Source organism: Parasteatoda tepidariorum, chromosome 1 (assembly GCF_982258835.1).
Source record: "Parasteatoda tepidariorum strain Cologne lab strain chromosome 1, Ptep-v5.0, whole genome shotgun sequence".
NCBI classification, from domain to species: Eukaryota; Metazoa; Arthropoda; class Arachnida; order Araneae; family Theridiidae; genus Parasteatoda; species Parasteatoda tepidariorum.
In genome coordinates this window covers 81792328-81809996 of record NC_141755.1, presented here as the reverse complement: position 1 = coordinate 81809996, position 17669 = coordinate 81792328, and the positions used below count along the sequence as shown (strand labels likewise).

At 27.4% G+C, this 17669-nt stretch overlaps 1 protein-coding gene across 2 annotated transcripts in view; it reads left to right on the top strand.

The window, feature by feature from the left end:
* Window positions 1-17669, top strand: part of Mical (Molecule interacting with CasL) — a 69119-nt gene that overhangs the window by 25909 nt on the left and 25541 nt on the right. For both annotated transcript variants that reach the window (XM_043047717.3, XM_043047716.3), the window contains exons 2-12: window positions 3007-3367; window positions 5657-5864; window positions 9097-9213; window positions 11617-11718; window positions 11831-11967; window positions 12049-12168; window positions 13593-13850; window positions 15650-15983; window positions 16554-16750; window positions 16848-16992; window positions 17106-17224. In XM_043047717.3, the coding sequence (XP_042903651.2) occupies window positions 3077-3367; window positions 5657-5864; window positions 9097-9213; window positions 11617-11718; window positions 11831-11967; window positions 12049-12168; window positions 13593-13850; window positions 15650-15983; window positions 16554-16750; window positions 16848-16992; window positions 17106-17224 (2028 nt within the window). In that variant the 5' untranslated portion in view covers window positions 3007-3076. The remainder of the gene's footprint in view (window positions 1-3006; window positions 3368-5656; window positions 5865-9096; window positions 9214-11616; window positions 11719-11830; window positions 11968-12048; window positions 12169-13592; window positions 13851-15649; window positions 15984-16553; window positions 16751-16847; window positions 16993-17105; window positions 17225-17669) is intronic.

Below are 17669 nucleotides of genomic sequence, written 5' to 3'. Positions count from 1 at the left end.
CTCTGACTTGGAGTTTTTGGAACGCACTCCCTCTGAATTCTTCTGACATTGCAGATCGGAAACCGCCGAAAAAGTCTAATAATTATTTAAATATAAAATTATTTAAATATCAAATTACTTACATATAAAAGTATAATCTGTCTTTTTATTATAAACAAACGATTTTGTGTTGAATTATATTTTGAAAACTTACTCGAAATTTTAATACAGAATATTTTCCAACGTTGAACCAACTGTATTTTTTATAGTAACTTTTTTCATCAAAATACAAAATTCATATGAACTATAAATTTAAAAAATGATAATCTTGTTGGTGCATTTTTAAGCAATACAATCAAGCAAAATCCTGTAAGAATGTTTCTTAAGTTTCTAAAAATCATAAATTGATTTCTGTTATTCTTAAAGATTGTAACTTTTTCTAAAGTTTTCTTTTTCTGGCAGAATTATTTAAAATATTACAAAAGAATTATTTTTTATAAAAAAAAAAAAAAATGATGTCATGTGGAAACGATGAACTGGATCGTTCGAAAAGTCGCCTTGTACCTACGTAAAAGCAAACTCTGAAGAACTTATGATAGTTTGATTCGAACACTGTATTTTGCAAGACATAATTTACTCGCCAGCTCTAAATATTCGTTCGCCAATGGCGAGTTAAAATTTCGCGCGGTGCTCCAAGGCATATGCGATGTAAATTATTGATAATAGGTTATTTCTCATTATTTTATTAGTCATTCAATCATTTATATTAAAATTATTGTGACTAGGAGGCTTCGCCCCCTGCTCGCTGGCGCTCACCAACCCCCGGAACTGCTTTCGCATTTCATTTCGGATTGCTTCGCAATCCAATGCTCGCTTTGCTCGCTCGTTGGATACGTTCTTAACGTCAAGCTTTTGTATACTTTTTTGAATACTGAAGTTCCGAAAACTTTTCACTGTAGAAAATTCTAAACCTGTACATTTCAATATTATCAGGGCATTTGGTGATACAACACTTATAGAATTGAAGGATTTATTACGTCAAGCACTCAGGTATCATAATTTTGATCTAGTTGCGCTTCTATGTCATTTTGATTTATGTTGCTAAGTTAACTTTCAAAAAATTCTATGGCTGGCAACAGCATTTTTATTTTTTAAGTTGTTTATTTTGATTTCTTTTAGAATTCGTTATTTTTTTAGCGATATGTTTTTTGACGTAACAGAATTCTTTGCCGACTGTTCTCTGCATATATGAAGAGAATAAAGTAAATATTTAAGTGCTGTGAAAAGAATCTTATTTAGTTGTACAAAGTACTTCTTTAAAAATGAAAACTGTTGCCACCGGTGGAAAAGAAATACAGCCAAAATTTGGGAGCCTCGTAAGAGAATTATATATATTAGATACTCACTGTATGCAAGATTTATTTCCAGTGATCTAAAATAAAATACTAATTTTAAATTTAGAAAAAATAATAGCTATGACCTTTCATGTAGTTTTCAAAACTAATTAAAAGAGAATGTAAACGAAATATCCAATTGTTGTATTTTGATTTGTAAGTTAATGACGTATAAACGAGGTTATTATTTTCCATGAGTAACAGTTTTTCTGATACATTGAATGTCATTTACTTATTTATTCTTAGTACTTAATTTTCCCCATCATTTAAAATCTGTTACTAAAGAATCTTAAAGGTTTTTTTTTTTTCCCCTTTCCTTTTTCTGGCATAATGCTGTTTTAGTTGTGATTTAATTCAAGGTCAAAATTAGCGGCGAGCCCGTAAATGTCTTGAAAACTTGGGAAATGAAGGTCATAAACTATTCATGTTTCTAACGTAATACAACTTGGAGATTGAAAAATGTGATTTTTGAGTTCTTTCGAAATTTTTTTCACTTTTCTTAGGTAGAGAAGTCTCGTGATAGACAGGATGTAAGTTCTTTACAAGTTAAATTAAAGAAATTTAAAATGCATTTTTCAACCTTTTTTCATCAAATTGAAATCTGAAAATAATTACATTTTCAAATTTAATAAACATTCCTGTATCTAATTTACTTTTATCTAAAATCTGCATTTTATTTATAATGGAAATACAATTTTGGAATTTTATTTGAAAAAAATCAGGGCTGGTAAAACAAGACACGGATCATCATTAAAAATATGGGACTTTTTTATTTTAAAATGGATTTTTTGTTTTAAATTTTATATCTTTTTTTCTTTTTTTTCTTTTTTTTTTAAATTCGGGTTTTAATTATTATCATTTTCTTATCAAAGGTTTGTAAAAGATTTATCAATAAGCTAAATTTTATTTAATAACAATATTTTAATTAAAAAACGGAATATTTCTACCTAAAATAGTTAAAATATTAAATGATTATTAAAATCTCTCTTCTGATTAAATTAAAATATCCTCATGAATTATTTGTAAAGAAAAGACCTAATTTGTCAGTTAAATATCAAATGAAGAATAAATTTAAATCAAGGGTGGGGAAGGGAATTATTCTTGGCAAAACAAGTCTTTCTTCATTATTTACATACACAAACTGCATATTTTTAATAGTATTTGTATTTAAATAGATATAAGCGAAATATGTTTATTAAGCTGTAAATTATTTTTTTAGACAGCTAGTTCAAAATTATAATTTAAGACTTTCACATAACTTTTATTTACATATAGCTGTTTTTTTATTTGTCTATTTTGGACGTCAAAAAGGGAATTTCCATGCCTTACCTTCTATACTCCATTAATGATTTTATTATGAATTTTCTTTTTTAATCAGTTTTTTATTAGGCATGCACTTTTTTTTTTATATGTTAAGCATTATCTATAAAAATGTAATTGGTATTCTGGTTAAGCATAAATTTTTTTGTCTTATTTATTAATATTTTTTTCAACTCTTGCTGATTATAACAAGCACAATTTTAAGTGAAAGTTTGATTTCTTAATGTTGAATTTTTAACATATTATTGATTAGTACTGTTATATTTGTTGTCATAATTTTACATTTTTAATTGTGTTTGCATTTCTTTTATAGGAACAGCTGAAATATGACAATTAAAACTATGTAGAAATATGCTGCTGCTGTGGGAACCCCTGGAGCCCCCATGGAGAACCGTGTTAGAGTTGTGCCCCGTGGCACAGCCACTAGTCCGGAGTCAGCAATGGCTTCAGAACTCTTTGACCAATTTGTGTCTGCTGCAACTTTCAAATCAGTGCTGGCCACTTACCGACAATTATGTGAACTCTTAAGGTTAAAGCCAACTAACATTACAAACTTTTATCCAAGGTTAAAAGCAAAACTCCATTCCTGGAGGGCTGCTTCATTATGGGCCAAATTAGATAAGCGTGCAAGTCATAAATGTTATAATAGAGGAAAATCATGTCCTAACGCTAGAGTAAGTTTATTTATGCTTTTATTTAAACCTTTAAAAAAAAAAATTTTAATTTGATTTAAGTATCTTAAAAAGTAGAGCTGGTAACTCGACTGGAAAATCCAGTCGACTGTTGGATTTTGTCAGCTACTTTTGGTCTGTTCTTTGAGTTAGTTAATGATTCTCATGGTTAATATGTATTTAGAAAGTTCTTTTAAATTAGGGAAGCTCTTAAAAAATACCTGTGTTTTTATTTCATTTATTTTGTACTGAAGTAAATGAAGCAAGTAAGAAGTGAGGACTGAAAAGTCGTGTACATTTTTAAAATCCGATGTAAATATATTTAGAGTACTTTAAGTTAAAACTGAAATCCTTCTTTGAAAAAATTATTATTATTATTATTATTCAGAATTTATTTTAAAAATAAAGTTATTAAGAATTATCATAATTTTTTTTTTTTTTAAAGTTTGTGTCTGAGGTATCTTTTACCATTCAAAATTATAAATTCAATGAACTAGTCCATAATGTTAATTGCAATTGGGAAATATTGTTATTGTGAGTTTAAATGTGTAGATCAGTTATTGTGTAATATACTTATTCAGTGTTTTATTTCTTTTTAATTCTTATAACATTTTATGTGTGTGTAATACTATTTCATGTTCTCTTTAGTAATTTGCATAAAATATTAATTTTTCATAAAATCTAGTAGATTTTTTTTCTTTTCATATTGGCAGCTATGAAATAATTTTTTTGCTTTTATTTATTACACATTTCCTCTTTTATTTCTAAATTCTATATTTCAAAATAACTTTGATTTCTATTTCTGTTTTCTTCCCCTCCAAAACTTGATTTTTAAAGCAGTTTCTGCAAGTTTAAACTCCATATATTTTTTGATGTTTTGTGCCCGCCTTTTTAGTTAGAATAAGTTTTTACACTTGAATCTTTGTGTATCCCATGTAGGGATTTTTTTCCCCTCCAAATCTAATTATTTTTACAATTTACAAGTTTTTATTTATTTATTTATTCTGAAAAAGAAAATTTTGTTGCCCTCCAAAACTTACTTTTCAAAGAAGGCTGTTTAAACGCCTTATGCTGTAGAGTGTTTTGTACCCTAAATAAGTTTAAACTCTTGAATCTTTGTGTATCTATCCTATGTAAGTATATCTTTTTTTTAAAGCTTTTTTTTTCCTCGATTTTTTCTGAATATTCTAACCACCTCTCTTGGTTACTTGCTTTATATTCTAGTTGCAAAAGATTATGTTTGTTAAAAATCTTCAAAAAATATTGTTGCCGGTGCTAGCGAAATTTAATAGTTAAGTGATAGCATATAAATATGGAACATCATAACAATGATATCTCATTGTATTATTTAAACAACATTCTCTCACACCTTTTTATCTCACAGGGAAGTGAGAATCGTAAGACACAATTCCTAAGTTTCACAGGTAACTGTCAGATATGTCTGAATTTTTTTAAAACAAATGTAAGTCAACCATTTGCTTTTTTTTTTAAAGGTAAAATTTCAAATATCTGGTTTTAAGTTTTTGTTAGACATAAATTAAAATTGTTATTTAAATTTTTTTTTGAAATTGCCAACAACAAATTTATAGTTTCAAAAACCAATTTTTAAATTCAAAATAAAATTAGCTTAAATTATGCTTTAATAAATATAAATTATACATATTATTAAAAATATCTTTTGCTTATGTTTAACATTGCTTTTAGCTATTGCAGGAATAACTTGTATGCAATAAGTATTATATATCTATTAAGTTTGTTTATTTTTTAACTTAACTGTTTAACATGCTAGTTTAGGTGTAAAATAATCTAACTCTAATCTAATCTAATTTTGTGGCATAAGTCTAACTTCTCCTACATCGAAATTCTTTCCACTCCTGTCTAACCAACCAGCTCATTTTGATGCTTTAGAATCTGGAATGATCTGATTCCGATGTTCATGATATTATCCCTCACCAAACGTCCATTCCACCTAGAACCACTATATCCTGTCATGATTTGCTTTCTAAGGCTACCATTGCTCCCCTCTGAGACTGGAGTTTTTCTTGTTTAGTTTTTCACATTATTTTTTTCCCTCAAATGTTATTGTTAAAACTTTGAACATTCAGATAGGGTGAATTTATTAGCTTTTCTATATATATCCCCTATCCCCTTAATTAGATGAAAGTAATAAGAACTACTAAAAAATTTGCTCTGAATGTGTTTATATCAAGCAGATGGGTATTAAGGAAAAGGAATTTCCTTCCAGATGAGAATAAAATATATATAAAATTGTTTTATTGTTTACTTTAATAGGTTCTTATAATAGGGGCTGGTCCTTGTGGCTTAAGAACAGCAATAGAGGCTCAATTATTAGGAGCTAAAGTAGTTGTAGCAGAAAAAAGAGATAGGTATTCTAGAAATAATGTACTGCATTTGTGGCCTTTTGTTATTCATGATTTGAGAAACCTTGGTGCAAAAAAGTTCTTTGGAAAGTTTTGTGCAGGCTCAATTGACCATATTAGTAAGTAAATTTATTGTATTTTTAATATAATTAATTTAAAATATAAAATAAGTTTCTTGCTTTCTTGATTTGATGGTAAAATAAATTGATGAATTTTGTTTCAGCAATAACTGTTTTAAATAAATATAGTCTTTGGTTTTCCCCATTCAAACTGTAATCTAATTTATTATTTTCAGGGATGAGATTCTTCCGCGGATTCGCGGATTTCCGCTTTTTCTCAGATTTTTCCATTTTTCCCGCTAATTTCCGCTGAAATTTTTTTTTTGCTCAAGTTAAAATATTTTATGAGGAATTAAATTTTCCGCGGAGCGAAATTATTAAAGTCCTCATTCCTCCCTCTGAAGTTTCTCTAAAAATCATTTCCTTGGGATAAAATTGGTTGATCTTTATACAGGGATGAGATATTTTTCGCTTTTGTCTCTCGAATTTCAGCCTTTTTATCAAAAACTCAGATTCTTTAAAGGTTTCGTTTTTTTATTTTTTATTTATTTATAAATATCCCGTTTTTTTTTTTAAAAAATTCAGTCGTTGAAGTCAAATTATTATATTTATTTACGATTTTCAAAGAAAAACAGAAAATTCAAACTACGTCTTAGCTGCTAATCCTTCCGCATGTTTACTTATTTCAGCTATTTTTTCCGATTTCACGCACAGAAAATAAGATTTTCCGTATTTTTTATCCGTCGGCGGGATAGCTCGTATTTTCGTAATTTAGACGTCGCTGCTTCTTGTATTCTGGAGAGAAAGCAAACAAAAAAGGCGAAAAAAAAATAGAGGTGGATTTGTGGTGAAAATATTTATTTGCTCATTCAATTAATCTTGTAAATTTTTATTTATTGTGTAAACAAAAAACAATTCAAACAAGCCTTTTAGAAATCCCAAGTCCAGACTCTGCAAATATCTCGATTTTTATTCACGCGATTTTAATATCAATCATCAATTTTCGTATTTACCTGATTTAAAAGTTGTGCATTGCAATTCTTATTTACGCTTTTTAAATATCGCACATTATGACTCGTATTTACGAGATTTAAAAATCTAATATCGTAATTTGTATTTTTGCATTTTTAAAATCGCGATTTTATTATCAAACAACGATTTTCGTATTTACCTGATTTAAAAGTTGAACGTTGCGATTCTTATTCAGGCCATTTAAATATTGTACATTGCGATTCTTATTTACAAGATTTAAAAAACCAATATCGCGATTTGTATTTACGAGCTTTTAAAACCCTATGTAGCTACGCGAGCTTAAAATCCAATGTCGTGATTCGTTTTTGCGGTTGTAATATCGCGCGATTTTAAAATTATGCATCTTGATCTAAAAATTACGCATCATGATTTGTATTTTCGCATTTTTTAAGTTCGATGTAGAGTTTCATATTCACGTCATTTAAATGCCTCATTCGGGATTTATAATCACATGTATTACAAGTTTAAACAAAAATTTGACAAAAAAGTGCGATTTTTATATATATATATCTTTATATATTCTTGGATTTCCTCTTTTTTACTCTCTGACTACTCTCATCCCTGTATTTTTGATTGGACACCCACTTAAAAAGTTTTATGACGATATTACATTTAAGGTTAAATGGATAGTTATCAAAGTCTGTTAATTTGTGAAAAGTTTCTGAAGGCTACGAAAATGTGCCTTGCCTCTCTTCCAAGTACATTTTATTCAAAAAGTCATGTTTTTTTTTTGTATTTATAATTGTGATCTAATTTAATACGAATATTAATTTCCAATCTTTTTGATACATCATTTATGAATGAAAACTATGAAGTAACAGTTGAAAAAAATTAAATTTAATGAATTTTACATGGTGCATAAGTTTGTAAAAAGAGCTTAAAGGTGCTTTTTTCATTGGGTGTTTTTAAAAAGTGCTAAATTTTTGTTTTTTCAAAATGAGATTTTTCCTTCACCATGTTGATTTTCGCTAAGAAGTATGAAAAAAGACACAGTTCACATTGTTCTATTCAGCGTTTTCACAATTCATTCAACCCCAATCTACTTCGGGGTATATTGTCAGTCCATAGGTATGAAAACGCCATTCATTTTACATGATTCAAGCTTCATAATTTTTGACAATTGTCAAAAACCATGCCAAAAGTTTTTTTTTTTTTTTTTTTTTTTGGCATGACAGTTAAAACAAGATAAAACCATCATTTGTTAAAAACTTTCAAACCCTACCTAATTATGAATTTTTTTAAAGTGCTTAAAAATATTTTTTGAATGCTTGAAAGGTGCTTATTTTTTGTTGAATAATTTGGCTACGCACCCTGTTTTATAAAAAATTAAAACAACTTGAGTTTTATATGTAAGATTTTTTTTAAAAAATCTGATTTTGTAATTGTATAAAAATTGCTAAAAAATCATTAAAAAAAATTATTAATGCTATTAAATTAACAAATCACACACTAATAATATCACACTACTATAAATCTTTTTTTTTATCTGTATATTTTTAAATGTTCATTATCTCATAAGGTTCAGTTTAAATTACAGACAAAAGCTTTCAATTTGTCATTTTTCATTCATTTGCAATCATTTTTAAGTTGACATTTTTGAAAAAATTGGTGCACAGTGATTTTCTTTTAGGATGCCTTTAATTATTTTTTATAAACTACAAATTTTCTCTTATTTTGATAATGAGCATTACTTTTTGAAATACACACATAAAATTATATGAGAAGGTAATTTAAAAATTTTTGAAGATCAAATACAGTTATACAATAAAAATCATGGGAAAAACAGGTTTTTCCCAAGACAGTAGAAACCATGGTAAACAACAGTAAAAACCTCACATGGTGAATACCGTACCAACCTGGGTTGGAATATTGTACTAGTGATTTGTGAGATGAGTCAAGTCTCCTTCCTACAATGCTAAATAGTCTTAAGATTTTCACTTTTCAAATGCGGTACTTGTTAAACTTTAATATAGTTGCTGATTGCACTTTAACAATTAATATAATGTTAATACGAATCTCATTTTACAAGGTTTTAATATGTGCCTTAGTATAGATGTATTTCATGTATCAATAGTTTTATTTCAATTTTTCATATGTACTATAATTATTTTGTACTTTTTTGAATAATAGAATGCATCAAAAAGTATAAGACTTTTAATTATGGACTTTCCTGATTATTTTGCCTATCTTTGTTGAATATGTTTTTAAAAAGATTACTTATTCAAAAGGGAATACAGAAGTTTGTTTTTACTTTTTTTAGGTATAAGACAACTGCAAATTATTCTTATGAAAGTAGCTTTGCTGATAGGAGTTGAGATTCATGAAAATGTTGGATTTGAAAGTTTAATTGAACCACCTGAAGATCAAAGTCATGAACGTATGTTTATTGATTCTATCACTGCTCGGTGAACTGATTTTAAAAATACTATCCAGTTCATCGAGTTACTGTAATATATACTATTTTAATGTTACACTGAGTTAGTGTAAAATCATAAGACAAACTTGGGGGGGGGGGTAGAACACATCATAAGAATTAAGAATTGTAATGGAGCCCATGACCCGAAATGTTATTGTGCATTGCTAGGACACTTTCCTATTATGAATTGTCTCTTTGTGTGTATTTAATTTATTTATCTTAATTTTATGTTTTCTAATAAATGTTTTTTTTTCTCTTTTTTTTAAAAAAAACTTATATTTTAAGTGATAGCAATTTACAATTTGTAATAGAAGAATTATTTAATCACTGTGATATGTTAGTCCTCTATTTTATTTGGCTGCAATTAAATCGAATTAATTTTTAATTTGATATTACGAGTTGGAAATTCCTAATCTTGCATTTCAGTAATAACTTTTCCACATGCTTGATACCATCCTAAATCCGTGTTTCAATATTTTTTATTCTTTTGCTGTTAATTCAATTGATTTTCTCATGGTTTTTAAAATTCCAATATTATTACAACACTCAAAATTTAAATTAAATAATTTCTTTTTCGTATGCTCGATTTGCACAAAAACCTTGCAATGTTTCAACTGGCTTTTTTTTCTTTTCAGTAGTTGCTGTTGATTTTGACGTGATATTTGAAAATCATATTATATTATGATGTGGAGAATTCAATACGCAAACTTGAGTATTCACTTTTCGGCCCTTTAATTCTATTTTTTTAAATCAATCTTCTACAGTTATCATGATTGATTTTCGTAAATATTTTTTTAAAAATCTCGATATTTTTAATACTGTATTGTTTATTACAACATGTGAATCTCAAAGCGTATAAATAATTAATGTAATTTTTTTCAAAGTATATATTCGTTTATGTGTTGATGAGAAAAAAGTTATTAAACAAAAAAAGTTTTCTTTCTCTCTGTAAATTTTATAAATGTTACTTTTGTTCATGAAAATTAGTATTTTATTTATTTTCTATGTCTATAGTTATTTCTATATCTATTTGCATGCAATTTGCTGAAATAATTGTAAGTAAGCATAAAATTAAGATAATTTAGAAAAATAAAAGAACTTGTTCAAAGTTATAATGTCAAAATAGTTCATTGCAACTCTAAGTCACATAGGATGATATTTCTGGTCATGGGTTCCTGTGCAATTCTTAATCCTAATAATGTGCTTTACTTGCTCTCCAAGTTTGCTCCATGATTTTAGAATCATCCTGTATATTTATTTATTTAAATGTGGATCATCTCATAGCTGGGATGTCTTTTTGTTTTTCCCTTAGATCTTATATTTTTATCTTAAAATTAAAATAAAAATTTATTTTTCGTATAAATTCTTAGTTAAACATAAAATACTGCCATTAGAATTATTAAAGTTATTAAAATATTCCATTTTTGGTCTAAAAAAAATGGCAGTGGAAACGCTTTTCAACTAAACGTATTATCGAAATTCGTACTTTTTTCTGTGGTCCAGTTTCTGTAAAATAATTTTCTGTAAACAAACAAATTATAATTAAAGAAAGATCAAAGAGGAATTTAATCTCAGTAGTTGGGTCTGAGAAATTTAAGATTTTATTAAAAGTGGGTAAATAAGAAGGAGCTCCTAGTGTGAAAGTTTTATACGAAGTTATCACGAAGCTTATTGCAATATAAAACAGAAAAAAAAGAGGAGGTAAAATCAAAAGAACTCAAGAAAAAAGTTAAGTAAACTAAGTCAGTTTACCAATAGAAAACAAAAACTAAATAGTGAAATGTTAGGGTATGTTATGCTGATTGTCAGCATTCAGCAGTAAAACAGTATTCATTATTTTGATGTTTTTAAAATACTGGATGCTTAATTTTGGCGATTGCAAGGCTTGAATACCCCATTTGTGGGGAACACTGATTCTGTGTCTAGAATATTTTCCCTCTGATATGTCAATGTATTGTGCTGTTTCCAGCATCCACAATATTTTTTTCTTTTCTAAAGTATGTTTTAACTTTTTACTGTTTTTACTTAAAGCACTATGTTTAATACGGTTGTGAGTGAACAATTGTGTATGAATTTAAAAATTTTCAATGGGTTTTAAAATCAATGAAGGAACTAGCTTATGTCCTACTTTTATAACCATCTATGTGCTAATTCTGAATTCATGGCAATAGTTGCAGTAGATTGAAAACTTTTAAGCACCATCTATAGAAAGCTTTGATTTCAAAAAGTTAATCACATGCAAACTGCGCTTTTGTATATTTTTGATTTTTGGTCCTGTATTTTTTCTTTAAAATATCTTCCCTAGCATAGGAATTTTGATTGAACAATTCTTTAATGAAAATGTATTCATTCTTTTATCTACAGGTATAGGTTGGCATGCAAATGTATCGCCATCTGACCATCCGATATCTCAATATGAATTTGATGTACTTATAGGAGCTGATGGCAAACGAAACACTCTTCTTGGTAAATTTATTTTCCTATTTAAACTCTTAAACAAAGTTAATATCAACTAAAGCAAGATTTTTAATATTTAGTGGAGATTCAAATTCATTTAAAAATGTTCTTTGGTTTACAGGATTCAACCGCAAGGAATTCCGAGGTAAATTAGCCATAGCTGTTACAGCCAATTTTATCAATAGGCATAGTCCAGAAGAAGCTAGAGTTCCAGAAATAAGTGGTGTTGCTTTTATTTTTAACCAAAAGTTCTTCCAAGTAAGCCTATAATTTAAATCATAAAAATTACAAATACTTTAAAAAAAATACAATTTTCTAATTTTTGTCTTATAATCTTAGGATATGAGAGAACAGACTGCCATTGACCTTGAAAATATTGTTTACTACAAAGATGATACTCATTACTTTGTTATGACAGCCAAAAAACAGAGCTTATTAGAAAGAGGTGTCATAATTAAAGTATGTATTTATATGAAATTGCCTTTCTTTATTTGCACAAAATCTTATTTTAATGAAATGATTAATTAAAGTTCACTAGATTTATTGTTGAAGCACTATATCTTTATTTACACCAAACAAGTTTTTTTAAAAAAAATCATTTTCTAAATCAAAGGGATAATATTTAACCTTATTCATTATTTTAAAACTTGACTTATGTAACGTAATGATTTGGATATAGTAAAGTATATTATAGATTTAGTATTACAAGTGTAGTTTTCTCAAAACAGTACAACAATAAAACCAAAAATCTAACCTAGACTTGAGGATTCTAAAATATATTAAAATCTGGAATGTTCTTTACATTTGAATCAAAGTGTGCAACAATTATAAACTTTACTGTATTCAGAGCTCATTCTAGGCAGTGTAAACAGGGTGCAGCACCCTGCTGCTCTTTTAGTCAAAAGAATCCACTCTGTAGCCCCTGAAGTAAATTAGTGCCCTGATGGTACCCTTTTTGCCCTTTCTTTCCTCAACCTTTCTTTTTTCCCCAAATTCTACAATGAATTTCTTATACTTTTGTTATTTTCAACTCTTTTTATTTAGTTTGTCATTGCTGTCAATGCATAGATTTATATGGGAAAGGAAAGATAGCCATCACACCCCATTGTTGCACTTGTCTTTGAAAGTTTACAGTTACTTCCACTATCATTAAATCATAATTATTATTAGCCATTTACATTAAATCATAACTACAGACACTTAAAAACATACATTTATTATTTTATTAATATATGCATGCATTTTAAACAAATTACTAAGCTAATTAGCTCATTAACTCCATATATATATGTTAATTTATTAATAAAAATTAGTAATTAATATGATTGCTTTGCTACTTTTTGTAAAGTGAAAAATATTATTTTTTCTTTTACTAATTGACAATGTTTTTTAATAGAATGTGTAAAGCCCACAGAAAGAAACTATTGCCTTTTTTGAATAATAATGCCCTTTTTTTAAACTTCTGCACCCTGCCCTTTTTTCTGTCTGTCTAGAATGAGCTCTGCTGTATTGTACAGATTAGCAACAAAAATCTGCTGTAAAAAAGCATCAAGACAATCCTTTAATAATATTGCTTGTAACATTATTTGTTTGTTTCATAAATAATTTAATACAATTATGTCTACTACAACTGATAAATACTTTAAAAAGTATCTAATTAGGAAATTTTTTCTAACCTTTCCAAAAGAAAAGATTATTAACTATGACAAAAAAATGTACAGCTTATATGCTCAAGTTTCACTCGATAGTTTCTCTTATTTCAATTAATGTACTGAAAATAATTTCTTTAAAGTATTTTTGTTGTAAGGAAATAAAAATCCTATATGATTGGAAAAATCTATTTTACTTTGTGATTTCCTTATTAAGATTGTATTTGCTTGTAGGATTTCAATGATACTGCAAGACTACTAGCTGCTGAGAATGTAGACAGGGAAGCACTTATGGAGTATGCTAGAGATGCAGCTGACTTTGCCACAAGTTATCAGCTACCAAGTCTCGACTTTGCTGTTAACCATTATGGCCAGGCAGACGTCGCTATGTTTGATTTTACTTCCATGTATGCAGCAGAAAATGCTTGCCGTGTTGTTGAGAGAAGAGGGCATAAACTTCTACAAGGACTTGTTGGAGACAGTCTCCTAGAGGTAAATTAGTCGAATCTTTAAAAAAAAATTCATCTCAATTCCTACCTTTTTTTTTCTTTTTTTACATAATCTACAGCCATGTGGCCAAACAAAACATGACTTACTACATACATGAAGTTTGACCTCAAAGCTTTATATTATTTTAGTGTCTTTTTTAACTTAATAAATATATTGTTGCTATGGCTACTAGTGGTATTGCAAATGTCTTAAAATAGGAAAGGTCTTTTAAAAGCTATAGCTCCAAGTGATGATGATAGGTTTAATTAAAACATATTGCTGTCATTTTGAGAGTTTAAACTGTATGGATATTTAATTGAGTAGGATTTCTCTAACCAATTTTTATTTTGAAATATCAGCAGCTCCATTCTTCATGTAATCCATTTTGCTAGTGTCTAAAGAAGTTAACCCTAACTTTTATGGTTTATGTACTTGTGGATTCATTTTTATTTTATGTGCCATTATTTTTTACAGTTTTTTATTTTACATACCACAAATTTTTTATAGTAAATTAAGGAAAAATAATCGTGAAGAATTGTCTCTGGAATGTTTATTTAAAATTTCTACTATTTTACCAATTTTTGACGTAATTAAAAAAAAGAAAAAAACTTTTTTAAAGCTTCACTAATTTTTTAAATTCTTAATAATAAGTAACGAAATTCATAATAATAATTTGTAATAATAGACGTATTCTAAAGAATGAATTCTTCATTCATTCTTTAAAAATATTTTATTCATATTTTAGAAATTTTCAAATATTACATAAGTCAATTTTTTCCTTTCAATAATGGAGTGCCACACTTCAGGAACCAAGCTTTTGTAGTCTGTTCTGAATAAGGATGTTTCTATTCCTTTAAAAGTTATATATATCTTTAAATATTTTCCTTCTCTTCTTTAAAAACATTTTATTATTATACGAAAGTAATTATGAAAGAAAATAGCCATAAAACATAATTAAAACTTAACTCAGCAATTAACGTGTTTGTTTGCAAAACAAAGATGGACATCTTATTGTAAATATCAAATAAAGAGTAAATATAATAAAAATCATATATGATAAAGTGTAAAAAAGAAATTTTTAGGTACAATACCATTTTAAAATTTATAAAATCTAAATTTTATTGATTCTTAAACTATATTAGAAAAACTGTTTTAAACTTTATTAGAAAAAATATCTAATTTCCTCTAAAAACTTTTTCCAAAACAATTTGATAGCCTCTGTTATTACTTTGCTCGCTTATCTCTCTCCTTTCTTAATATTATTTATGTTATTGGCAGAATATATTTAACACACAGGTCTTGGCTTCTCATTTTTTTAAAAAAAAATTTGCATATTTTTTTTAAAATTACATACATTAGGTATGAAAATATAATTTGCAAAAAGCAAGTTTACAACTTTGGAAAGACAAAACTTGTGTGTGACAAAATTTCCATGAAACACTTACAAGCAATATATTAATGCAAATCAATAAACTTGTCAAATTATTCCTAAAAAGTATGTATTTTTTTTCCCTTTTGAACTTTTTTATTGTTGTCACAAATTTTACTGTTCTGCAAATAACATTGAAATTAATAATTTCCTGCTAAATTAACTAGATTATTTTAAATATTTCAATTTTGAAATTAAAACCTACAAATTATTTCGTTTTTATAAAATTATATTCTGTTAACTTTATTTTTTATTTATTTATTCATTTTGTCTAAAATTCTGCAAAGCTTAGGGATATTTTATATTATTATTAGAGAATGCACTATGATGTTCTTTTTTCTTAACTTACTTATAAAGCTGTGCATTTTTGCAGCCATTTTGGCCCACTGGATCAGGATGTGCTCGTGGCTTTTTAAGTTCATTCGATGCAGCCTGGATGATCCGCAGCTGGGCTTCTGGAAAATTATCGAATCTTCAAGTGCTTGCTGAAAGGGAATCTATTTATCGATTGCTGGCACAAACCACACCAGAAAATTTGAGTAAAGATTCCAATCAGTACACTCTGAATCCTTCATCTAGATATCCAAACTTGAACCTTCATGCTGTGTTACCCTCTCAAGTGAGATCTTTATATGACACTGATGGTAAAATAGAAGAAAACATTTTAGATGGTGTTGTTGAAGTTCCTAAAAAGAAAAGAAGAAAAGGTTTGCATCTCTTATGTTTTTAATTTTTTCTAATGAATGGGTTTTAAATTTTGTTTATTTTGACATTTTTTTAATAATAAATTTTTGTTTCTTTCACAAAAAATTTTAAGCCATTAAAAAAAACTTCATGAATCTGTTTAAAAAAATTTTTTTTAACTTCATTTCTTTTGTTCTCTTTTATAGCTGATATGTTGTAGTAAAATATGTCTACCAGATTAAATCTTCAAATCATCCGACAAAACCGCTTAAAAATTACTTTCTAAATGTTCCTTAAAAGAAATCAAGAAATATTGGCGATTTTGGGGTGATCTAAGGCAAATGTTATGTTTAATTTTAAAACACCTAAGAAACTAAAAATATTTTTGCTTTTTAACATATAATTGAAATTTAGACTGAAAGCACATGGTGTGCTGTCTTTCTTTTGGTACATTATATAATTTAAAGTATGTTGCCGTACATAGAATTCCTTCATTACTTTCAATGTTTTCATTTGTTATTTCCAATTTAAAAAGAAAATACTGCTCTTTAGCTGTGTGATTTAATGTTAGAAATGTTTTTGTTGTTTTTCAGAATCAATGATTCACCCAGATACACTTTTGAATTGGTGTAAGAAACAGGTAGCACTTAATGATAAAATAAGAATAGAAAATTTTACAACCTCTTGGAAAGATGGCTTAGCACTATGTGCCATTCTTCATCACTACAGACCTGATCTTATAAACCTCTCTGACTTAGATCCAGAAAATGTAACTAAAAACAATCAATTGGTATGTATTTTGTCATAATGTATATTTATTATTAGAGTGTGCATATATGTCATGAATAATTAAAGTTATTTAAATTTTTGTTTATTTTAATTTCTAGGCATTTGATGTTTGTGAACGAGAACTCGGAATTCCACCAGTAATGACTGGACAAGAAATGGCTGAATGTTCTGTTCCTGATAAATTGACAATGGTATCTTATATATCGCAAGTTTATGAAAGTTTTCGTGGGGAAATTCCTGTTGGTAAGAAATTTTTGCTTGTTGCATTATTGTTTCTTGTTTCAATGCATACTTTTTGAGTATACCATCTAAAATTTTGGATTAAAACTTTTTTTACAAAAAATTTTCCTTTGCAGTTTCTCTACCAAAGTCTAATCTAAACGAAGAACGAACTAGTAGCCCTAGTAAACAAATTCATTCAACTCCGTTGACAATTCTAAATAAAGTAAGCAATAGACTTCAAGGAAAAAGAAAAGTAAGTAAATTATATTCCTTAAAAACAGTTTTCAGTATTATGCTTTAGGGCTCATATGCCTCAGGAAAACTCAAGTTTATGAAGGTAGCTTCAAAAACTTGGGGGAAATTAAAAGTTTTGATATTAACGCAGAAATTTGAAATGTCTGCACTTTTATTTAAATTTAAAAAAGAAGAGTAGGAATTTTTTACTTGCTATTAATTTTCAAATGCAAATGTGTTGTGATGTCGCACAGATAAAACTATTTTAAGTTAAACTTTATAAAAATTTGTTCTGTGATGTTAGAATTATTTTTTAACATACAATTTTTATGAGTATTATAATTGAAATTTTGATTCAAAGGTAAAAGGTCTTAACTTTCGATTAACTATTTTAACCCTCGATTAAACAGACTGCACAAAATACTTAAATCTTAACTTTCAAAGTGAAGAAGATTAAAAAAAAT